The sequence below is a fragment of the Balaenoptera ricei genome, chromosome 2 (genome assembly GCF_028023285.1).
Source record: "Balaenoptera ricei isolate mBalRic1 chromosome 2, mBalRic1.hap2, whole genome shotgun sequence".
Lineage (NCBI taxonomy): Eukaryota > Metazoa > Chordata > Mammalia > Artiodactyla > Balaenopteridae > Balaenoptera > Balaenoptera ricei.
In genome coordinates, this window is record NC_082640.1 from 62,894,085 (window position 1) to 62,904,747 (window position 10,663).

The 10,663-nt window shown below is 54.2% G+C and overlaps 1 protein-coding gene across 1 annotated transcript in view; it reads right to left on the reverse strand.

Moving 5' to 3' along the window:
* The window catches only part of CCDC33 (coiled-coil domain containing 33), a 114,129-nt gene extending 104,597 nt beyond the window's left edge, over positions 1-9,532 (reverse strand). The window contains 3 exon segments of the mRNA XM_059915191.1: positions 8,053-8,336; positions 8,338-8,380; positions 9,223-9,532. Coding sequence (XP_059771174.1) covers positions 8,053-8,336; positions 8,338-8,380; positions 9,223-9,532 — 637 coding nt within the window.
* Positions 9,533-10,663: the final 1,131 nt, after the last annotated feature.

The following is a 10,663-nucleotide window of genomic DNA, read 5'->3' on the forward strand; positions in this document are numbered from 1 at the left end:
CTCTAATGGGCTTTGTAGCTTCCCCCTTTGCCAGCCTAGCTCCGAGCAGCCTGGGCAAACGGTATAGCAAACGGCTCAGAGCCCGGGAGCTGGCACCGACCCTCCTTTCCCTCGGCATCCCCTGCAACTCCTCATCCCACAGACATGCTCTCTCCACTCCATCCTTTCTCCCTGCTTGCTGTTCCTTCACACACACACACTCGTGCTCCCACACCTTTGCTCACCCTGTTCTCTCCGCTTGAAAACGACTCTCCTCAGTCCCTACTGGAATCGCACCCATTCTTTGAGGCAGGGATCAGATGTTCCCCATTTGTGAGGTGGGTTTTAATGAACCAAGCAATTTTCCACCCTCTTCCTCACCTGAGCCTCACAACCTCCGTGTCAGTGGGTACTGCTCTGCCCACTGTACAGATGAGGAACTTGAGGCCCAGGGAAGTAAGTGATTTGTTCAAAGTCATACAGCTCTTACGCAACTGCAAAATGGAGTCCTAAATCAAGGTCTTTTGATTCCCAGTCAGAACTGGCTTTCCTGCGGCAGACTGAGTGCTTGATGACCACCCCGCTCATGCCCGTCGCTTTCTCCCCAAGCTCCAGCAGCCCTCACAGTGAGCTTTTTAAGTCATGGTCTTCCAACTCCTCCTATTTCCTCTCCCCACCTAGCCTGGTGGCTCCCCAAGGGCTGGAGATCAGCTACCTTGTTTACTGCTGAGGGAGTGGATGGATGAATGGTTGGATGGACAGATGACCACTGTGGGCCAAGAGGTTGGACCATTGGACCCAAGGGCAGGCTGTCAGATCCAGGTAGAGAAAGGATATCCCTGACTCATCCTCCATCCATCCTGCTGGCCTCAGCGGCGCCTGAGCCCAGGGACTCTGCAGAACCAGCCCGGGACCCAGGCTGGGGTGTCTCGGCTGACTCCTGATGGGCCAACCCCTCACCAGGGCCATGACAGGCCAACTGGGCACTGTCAGCTTTCTTTCCCTGTTGCCCTCCCCCATCCGCTGTTTTATTAGAGACCAGTTATTGAAGACTGATTTCACATGGGGTTTTAATTTAACCGCATATATCACACATACCATATCCCCAAAGCTTCTTTCTCCTCTGCTAGAGGCTGCACTTGGAGGGTTTGTACAGAGATAAAGCCAGGAGGGTCCCAAGGAGGTATGGGTCTGTGTGTGGAAGGGGGTGTGCCCCATGTATGTCCGTCAATGAGTTGGTGTGAATCTATCATTGTGATGTGGGGAGGGGGTCTCTGCATGTCCAGGATGTAGTGGGTTTGTGTATATCCAACATGTGTGTGTCCTTGTGTGTCTGCACGTCTGTGAGAGTGGCTGTGTTCCCGAGTGTCTGTTGGGGGAACATCTATTTTCCAAGGGTGTGAGTGAGGGAGAAGAGAGAAAGATGACCCTAAAAGGCCATGACAACTGGACCCTCCTGCCCCTCCTCCCTCCTTTCACATGAAGGTAATTTCTGGAGATGAGAAGGCTACCATAGCCCCCCCCCGCCCCCCACCCTGGCCCACCCCGGAGCCCTTCAGCTGCTGGGCCTGGGCTGGCTGGGAGGACATCAGAGCCGGGTACCCCCTTCCTCTCCATTTCCCCTTCACCACACACATATCACACATTCACACACACACACACACACACACACAGGGTCTCCAGGAGGTGTGAGTCAGCGGCAGCCCCTGGCTGGGGTGGGGGAAGGCAGTGGTGGGGGAGGGGCAGCAGGGCCATCTGGTATGCTCAGATACAGCAATCTGCTAATGGAGTTTCTTCCCAGACCAGCACTCAGGCTGATCCAGCCTTCTCTATCCTGAAAACTGGTACCCGGGTCCCAGAGACAGTGGGCTTCACAAGTTCCCAACACCCTTCCCATGGGAGGCCAGCTAGGCAAGAAGGAGCTACCCTCTTTTCTAGATGCAGAAACTGAGGCCCAGACGCATCTGCTTTGCCTAGTACAGACATCCCAACTCATTACTAGAAGCGCATTTATTAAAACCTGCCTGCAGGGCACGGCTAACCATATACCAGCTCATTTGATTTTCCCAGCAACAGAGGGCCTAGGAATTGCCCTCCCCCATTTTACAGATGTGAAAATGGAGGCTGAGGGAAGTTATATAATCTGCACAAGGTCACACAGCTACTAAATAAATGTTAGAGACTGATCTGAACCCAGATCCACCTGACCCCACTGTACCTGCCTCTCACTGCAAGTTGGCTGAACCCCAAACTCTCCTATAACCCACCCGTCTGAGCTCTAGGCACCGACTCCAAAGGCATATATAGAGACTTGGAAATCAGGCAGGTGGGGTGAAGAGACTGGCTCGGGCAAGGACATAAATATGGGACCCCACCCCCCCCCAACTTACATGTTTTCAGGTCATATCCACTATGTCCAGGGACTTTTGAGGCCCTTCAGAGTCCCCTGTGGGCAGAAAGTCTTTCAGGGCCACCCAGGAGCAAGAAGGGACAGCAGGCAGCTTGCAGGGTCATTGTGGTACAAATAGCCAAGGGCCTTTCTCTTCCTGAGGAGGGTCTGGCCACGTCCCTCACCGCCCCCCTCCCCACCCTCCCTGGGACCAGCCCTGGCCAGCCCCGCATCTCCTGCCAGCCTCAGCTCTCTTCGGCCACTGGTGATGGGTCTACACCCCTCCCTGCATGGGTGACAGCGCTCTCTGGGAACGTCTTGACAGTGCCTTTGTTCCCCAGAAATAAAAGAAAATCGAGCTACAAAGGGAAACCTCAGGTAGCTTTTAACGGAGCTCAGCTGCCTGGGGCAGAGTGTGTTTAAGCTGGAGGCGGTTGTCACAGGAGCAGAAGGGGAGCCGCCCGCAGCCCTCTCCCACCCCCCTCGCCCCCTTGATTGAGTTTACACAAGGAAAAGGCTCTTCCAAATAGCAGCCAAGGAGAAAAATCAATGAGAATTGATAGAGAAATGTAAAGCAGCCGTGTGTGTGTATGTGTGTGTGTGTGTGTGTGTGTGTGTGTGTGTGTGTGTGTGTGTGTTAGGCACAGCAGAAGTATGCTGCCTGGACCCAGGCTGACCTGCTCTGGGGCCCAGGCCAGGGGAGCAGGGGCTGGGAGTCACTCCCCGGCACGTGCCCCTCGGGGGGGGGGGGGTGTGCTGGTGGCTGGGGGAGGGGCAGCAGCCGAGTCTCTCACTCGAGTTAAGAGAGAGATTAATATATTCAATCCGCTCGGGGTAATTGAGGGAACAATTGGAGTGTTTTTCTAAAGCCCGTAAAACTGCCTCATTTGCAAGGAGGAGCTGACCTGCTCACATCCTCTGTACGTGATGGAGCACAGGAAGGGAGGGGGAAGGGTGACATTGGGGCCCCAATACCAAGGGACTGGGGCATTAACTTGGGAGGGGGTTAGCAGTCCTGATCTAACCTGTTCTCACCTTTCCCACCTTGTTAGTAGCAGCCCAAGCCTCTGTTTCCCCACCTGTGAAATGGGCCGTGGGCATCCCCCTCCACCATGAGATTCGATACAGGAGGGAAGCCGACACTGACCCTGAAGGTCTGGCACTGAGGTGTAGCGGCGTGAGCAAAGAAGTACCCAGCTCCCCCGCCAGGCCAGCTCCCCACCCCCACCCCAGATGAACCGGGCAGGAATGTTAATGAAATCCAACAGTGTGTGCGCCTTTCCCCACTAGAACCGTTCCCATCTCCAGGGCAATAGAAATAGTATATACAATAGTGCGCAATAAAAGGCAGAATGAATTGAAAAGCAGAGCAGGAAGGGGAAGAGAGTGAGGGCCTGGAGTGTGCTGGCCCGAAGGCAGAAAGACACCTGGGGATGGAAGTGTGCGGGTCTGGAGATCTAGCCAGAACAGGGACCCGAAAAGGATGGAGAGAATCAGAGAGGGGGGTGGGGGAGGGGAGGAAGGAAGGAACAAAGGGACACAGACGCAGAGACAGAGTTTCGGGGACCGCAGGCAGCAGGGACGCCAGGAGAGCCACTGACTGCTCGTTCCCCTCCACTCCTTTTTAATGAAAACCCCCCAGCCTGTTGGTGCCAAAGCCACAGTCAGAATCCACAGGCTTAGAGCCAGGTGCTCAGCATTTGGTGATTGCTTTATTAGCTTTTTCTTCTCTTTTTTTCCCCTCCAGGGCAAAAAAAAAATGCTTTAAATGGAAAGAATTAAAAAAAAAAAAAAAGACCCTTGAAAGCATCATTTAAAAGGCTCCTCGGGAACAGAATCATTTCCTTGAAACAAAACTGCGATTGTTTGCAAGAGGTAAATGCAGGGGAGGGAGCCCCCCTCCCCCCCTCCCCCCTCCTTCCCCTCCCCCCACCCCTCCCACGTGGGAGGAAGCTCCAGGGCCTAGCACGAAGGAGCCCCCAGAATGGCTCACGGAGCTACCAGCGAGGAATTTTAAAATTCATGTTTCCCGAAATTTCTTGACTGGGAATTTCCAGTCCACAGTTTCCCTCTTAAACAGCGCTGCCCCGCAGGAGTTTGTCCTTAAACCTTCAAGATCTCTTAGAGAGTTGAGTGAGGTACGAGGAGGGATTGTGGCCCCTGAGGGCCCTGCGGCTCCCGGCCCAAAGCTGTTGTGGCCTCCCCTGCCCCATGATTCCCCAGGAGGCCTCATATGCCCTTAAAAGAGTTGAGCGGGAGTCACCCCCAAGGACTCAGCAGCCAGATTTGGCCTGCACCTTGCTGCTTCCCTCATCCTTGGGGACCTACTCTGCCCGGCACTGGACAGGCCACCCTCATTCTGGTCAGATAAACTCTCTCTTACCCTGGGGAGAAAGGGCCTTGGGGGTGCCGGGGTGGCACAGCCCTGTGGTCTCAAACCTGCCAAGAGGCGAAGGAGGTAGCGTCAAGGGACAGGATGAGTCTGGTGGGGCTCCGCCCAGAAAGGAAGCCGCTAGAGGACACTGTGCAGCTGGCAGGAAACCTGGAGCTGGTTCCCTCCCATGCACAGTAAACTTCCTTCTCTAGCCACTGCCTGTGCGGCCCAGTTCCCCAACTCGTGGGTCAGGGCCCGGCCCGAGGGAGTGATCTCTACCCTAGAGTCTGTTACATACCTGCTGAAAATACTCATGGGGGATAAGCCCGCACTACCACCAACCCCCACTCCCTCCCCACCCCCCCATCTCCCCATCTCCCCACACACATAACAGGAAACGTGAGTACTGAAGAAGGGACGATGTTAGCTCAGGGGAATTCATTGTCCCAGCAGAGTCTCCAGGATTTCTGGAATGCTATGACCATGGCTGTGAAGCCTGTGAGCCATGGCTGAGAGGCAAAGTGATTCAAAGTCAGTCACTGAAGCTTCACACTGAGGCCTGCCTCCTGTTCCCTACTCACTCTTGATCACTGCGTTAGTAATCCCCCTGCCCTCTGCCCCCGGCTCCACACTTACCCCATCTCTCAACCCATAACCATCATCAGTTCTGGCTTAAAAAACTGACACACAAGTTGGAGAGCAACTTGTGAGCTTACAATAAAGTTTGAAATTGAATAGATTCAATGGTTGAAATGCCTAATGCAGACAGGACCGAGGCTAGTTTGGAAGAGACAAAATCAATGCAGGGAAGGCTTCCTGCCCGAGGTGGCCTTGAGTCTATCCATTGGCATCTAGAGCCTAGAAATCCATTCCTGGCCTTGAACTGAATATTGCTGAAGTTGGGCTACACTCAAGAATGCAGTTCCCTCCTCTCCATCCCTCCTGCTCACTGCCTTTTCCCCTCACCAGCCCCACCGCCCCAAGGTTGCTTTCTCCTCCTCTTCAGTTGAGAATCAAAGAGAGCTGGGTTAAGTCCTTCCCTCCTGGGCTTCATTTTCCCTATCTGCAAGGAGGGGAGGGAGGATGGTTTCAAGGATCCCTGTGGTTCTAGGCCACATCCACTTCCCCAGGGAGCTGGCCACAGGCCCGGAGGACAGCCTGCGGCCCCAGCCCGCGCTGAGGGCCTGGTCATGGTGCTGTCCTACCAGCTGTGTCTTTGAGCCTCCAAAGACACCAGAAAGGTGCCCCCCTTCCTCAGGCTGAACTGCTGATGAGTTTGCCTGAGCTGAAAGAAACAGCCCCTCTATTCTCTGAAGGACCCCTCTCCGTTGTCTGTTCCCCACTGGCTTCCTGGCCCCGTTGTCAGGGCTGTGATGGCTGACCCCACCCCCAGGAGGGAAGCGATTTTCCTCTCCCTTGAAAGCCATTTTCTTGTCTTGGTAGAAGCAGACATCTGACACTTTAAGAGGGAGAACGGCAGGGAGATGACAGCATTAAATAACAGAAATTAGAGCTGCCTCGGATGGCTCAGCCATCTCACAGTCCCCCTTCCCTGCAGCAGTCCCACCCTCCCTCAGAGGCATTCAGAGCTGTAGCCTGCAAAGAACTATCCACGTGGCCCCTGGCTCAGGTGGCCAGGGCATGCTGGGACATACACAGCAGGGGACTGCTTCTCCCTGAGCTCTGAGCTTCTTGCGTATCTAGTCCTGTAACAAACTGTAGAACATGTCGGAACCCAGGTATCATCTATCTCACTCACAAGCTCACCGCTGTATCCTCAGCACCCAGCACAGAGCTGGGCAGACAATAGGTGGTCAAAAGTATTTGTTGATCGACTGACTAATGAATGAATAAACAGGGGCCAAAGTAGTCCATGTAACAGACTGAGACCTGGGCAAGAGAAGTCGGTGCCTGGTCCCTGGTCCACCCTTCCAGTTCTCCTGGCACATTCTGCCAGATTACTCTGTCTAAATCACGGGTCAGATTGTCTTTCTCCTGCACAAACCCCTCTGGTGGTCCCCCATTGCCTCCTGAATTGAATATCCACCTAGCTCTTTTGTCACTGTTCCTGATTCCTTCCACTTTCTCCCAAGCATCAGCTGTCTTCCGGCCCAACTCAGCCCACCACTGTGGGCTCCACTTCAGCCCAGACCAATGCGCTGTGGGATGGAGGTGCTGCAGAAGAGCCAGGCACCTTTGGTTGTAAACTTTTGGTTTCAACCTCAGCTCATTCTGCTGCCAGCCAAACCCTTTCCTTTTCAGCCAGCTCATTCTGGTCCCTCCTCCTTGGAATATGCTCCTCAAAGTCCAGAATTGCCATTCCTAAATCTTACCCACCTAGCATGGGATCTGATAGAGTCAGCACTTAACAAATGTTTGATGGATGAATGAACGGATGAATGAGGGAATGAATGAATGAAAGAGTCACCTCAAATGACATCTCTTCTGAAAAGCCTTTCCTAGGCTCCAAAATCAGACCCACACACTTCCTCACCAGAGCTCTCCTTCCAGCACATAACTTGTGGGACCATATGATGCCCGCAATGCGCCAGACTGTTTTCAAGCCAGGTGGCATCTTGAACCCGGGGTTTGAACTAGCTTTGGGTTCCGTGCACTATTGTGCACTAAGGTCCCCAGGAAATGTTGCTGGCATTAAATGGAATCAAGAATCCTTGGGGATGATCCTCAGTTTCTCTACCTGTGAAATGGGCTGCTTGCTCTACTAGTGTCTACCTATACTGACTGTGAGGCCCACCAGACACACTGTCTGGTTGCAGAACACTATCGCATTGGGGAACCTTCCTCAGCTTGGACAAGGACTAGACCCTCTCAGCTGGGCCTGAGGCTGCCAGGGTCCTGGTTCAGGGCTGAGTCCCTCCTGGCTGTGGTGGGAGCTCAATGGGCTTGAGGGTGGGCACAGAGAGACTTCTGTCTCCTGGTCACTCCAGGCCTCCCTCGAAACCTGGTGAGAACGTGCGAGAGTGAGTTTGAGGACTGAAGGGTCTCAGGGGACACTCACCCACTGGGCAGAGAAACCCCACCCAGTGATGTCCTTGATCTATGTGGCCTTTGCTCCATTTTCTGTCTCCTCCTTCAAACTGGGACTCCCTGCTGCACCCTCAGACTGCTTGTTCTTAAGAACCGAATGAGGCAACCTTGGCAAGTCCTGCTGCTCTGCTCAGTGAAAGATTGTGGGGACAGCCAGGCTTATCAAAGACGCAGGTCTTCTAACTGGGGGAGCAGTGATGCTAGAACCTGATGGGGACCCAGGGAACACCCACCTGCAGCCTGGGCAGCTGGGGCTCTGGGCGCGGTGACATTGGTTCTGGCTGGCTGGCGCGGGGAGGGCAGTTTGTGGCAGGAGGCTGAGGGGCCCGGTGCATGTGGAAGGCCACCCTGTAGGCCAGGCCCCTGCAGTGGCAGGCCGTGGGGTCTGCACTGGCCCGGAGCAGAGCCAGGTTGCCGCGGTAGTGCTGCGGGTCCTCGTGCTCCTGGGCCGAGAGGTTCATTTGGGGTTGGTCCGGGTGCGGGTAGATGGGAAAAATGGCCTCGCCGACCCGCTGGGCCGCCCTTCCGGAGGCCCCGCTCAACCTCCAGGTGCAGCTGTGCGTCGTGCTGTCCATCATTCTTGCAGAAAGCTGGGTAGGGAACAGGGGTCTCAGAGGTGGTCTCTGGGGTCTCTCTCTGCCTCCCCCAGGGGATGAGGAGGACAGGCAGGGCCCTTGGGAAACCCGGGCTACCCGGCCTTTGAGTTGAAGCCAGGCTTGGTTTCCCTGTGGATGACCCCCTCTCAGGCCCCATCCATGGCCCCCTCCCTTTACTGATGTGGGGAGTGGAGGGCTCTTAGCCTGTGAGATGGTCCTGGGTCCTGCTACCCAGAGGGAGGAGTTCAACCTGACTCTGATCTCTGACCACATGAAGGCCTGGAACTTAAGTTCCCTATTCCCGCATGCGCCTCCTCCTCCAGGAAGCCCATTTGGATGTCTTCACAGTCTAGGCATGGATCTTCTGCTCTTTCCAGGTCACTTAACTATTCTCTCTTTGGAATTCCTGCCTCTCTACCTGATGGCTGGAATCTTCCTGATGGCAGGGCCCAGGTCTCCATCTCTCTGTCTACCCTGCATACATACAGTCCAGTGGCTTTTAAGGTTACTCAGTGTAATGGCCGGTGGGACTGGCCCCAAACCTGCTGTGTGCTCAGCTGTTACAAATTCACAAAGCCATTCCTCAGTTGTCCTTTCATTTCTTCCTCACCCGACCCTGGGTGACCAGCGTCAGCATCCCCATGTCATACTAAAGGAGGCAGGGGCTCACAGAGGGTCAACTTGGCCCAAGTGACACAGGCAGAGCTTTGGGATTCAATCTGGAGCTCTGCCCCTGCCCCTCCCGGTTCCCCTGAGGCTCCCTGGAGTCCCTGACAGGGGCCAGGCAGGATTTGCAGGGTCGCTGTCTCTCCCCAGCCTCCACCCTTACTTCATACCTTTAAGCAAAGTAAAGACAAACTGGTTCCTGGTGAGGGTGAGGCTCTGGCCAGGGTCTTTCTGCTCAACGACATCGGTGACAGCAGAGCAGGCAGGGAGGGGGTCCCCATCATTCACCTGCAACTGCACCCCAGCCCCAGAGCCGGCCTGCCGGGGCCTCTCAGCTGACAACCGCAGGGCGTATCTGGCCTCCTCGTTAAACCCCACGCTCAAGACCTCGAACTCCAGGTCCAAAGTCTTTTCGTTGGCCTTCAGCCTCTGGCTCAGCAGGGATGCAGGGACCCAGGGTTCAGGTCCCCTGAAGGCCATGCCCATATCAGGGACTGAGCCCCAGGCTGAGCGCTGCCCCCTCCCAGCCACGTCCCTGCCTGGGCCCAGTCTGAAAGCCTACACGCTGGGCGCTCAGGGCCACACCCACACGTTTCTCTGTTTGTTTGAGGAGAGCCCAGGTAACAAGCCAGGAAGCTGGGCCTGTCCCAGGGAAAAAAGGCAGCAATGGATTCCTCCCGTTTAGCTTTTGTTCATTCAGCAAATATTTATTGAGCGTCTACTGTGTGCCAGGCTCTACTTTAGGCATCTAGAATATAGCAGTGAACCAAAAATTCCCGCCCTCCTGAAGCTTATCTTCTAGTGGGGGAGGGAGGTGGGGACAGATAAAAGTAAACACTAAATATAGGAAGTAAGTTAACTATGATGTCTGCTAGATGATGATAAGTTCTATGGAAAAATTAGAGCAGGGTCAGGGATAAGGGGTACCGGTGGGGGAGCACACAGGTATGGGGTAATCAGGACTTCCCATTTCCAGGAGAGCCTATCTCCACATGCCTGTTCATTCCCTAGAGTTCTTGAGCTGGGAGGGTGTCTGTTCCCTGGGAGCATACCCTTAGCACCTGCTTCTAGAACCAGTTTGTTTACCTTCTGAATCAAAATGCAGAATATGGGGCACAGCTTCACTTTACAGAGAGCCCAGAGCTCGTCGCACCAAATAATTGTCAAGCTGGAACCCATCCTTCCTGATCCTGGGTCTTGCTGATATCCAGTGGGAGAGGGTGGATTCTGGACACTCCTCAGGAAGAACCATCTCTATCATCACCACTATCACCACCATGATTATTCTCATCATTAGCCAATATCATCACCATCATTTGTGATACTCTTCATTGAGCAGCTACTGGGTACCAGGCACTCTATATGGCTCTGTGAGATAGATATAATCATCCTCATCTTACAGATGAAGAATCTGAAGCTGAGAGAATCTCAGATAACGTAGCTAGTAAGAAACAGAGCTGAGATCTGAACCTAGAGATTCTAAACCTATCTACATTTTCCCCTACTAAATGTGTCCTGGGACTGGCTCAAAGATTTAAATTCAAACTATTAGGGACTTCTGTACCTTCGTTCTGAGTCTAAAGAGTAGATTTATGGACAGCATAGATTTCA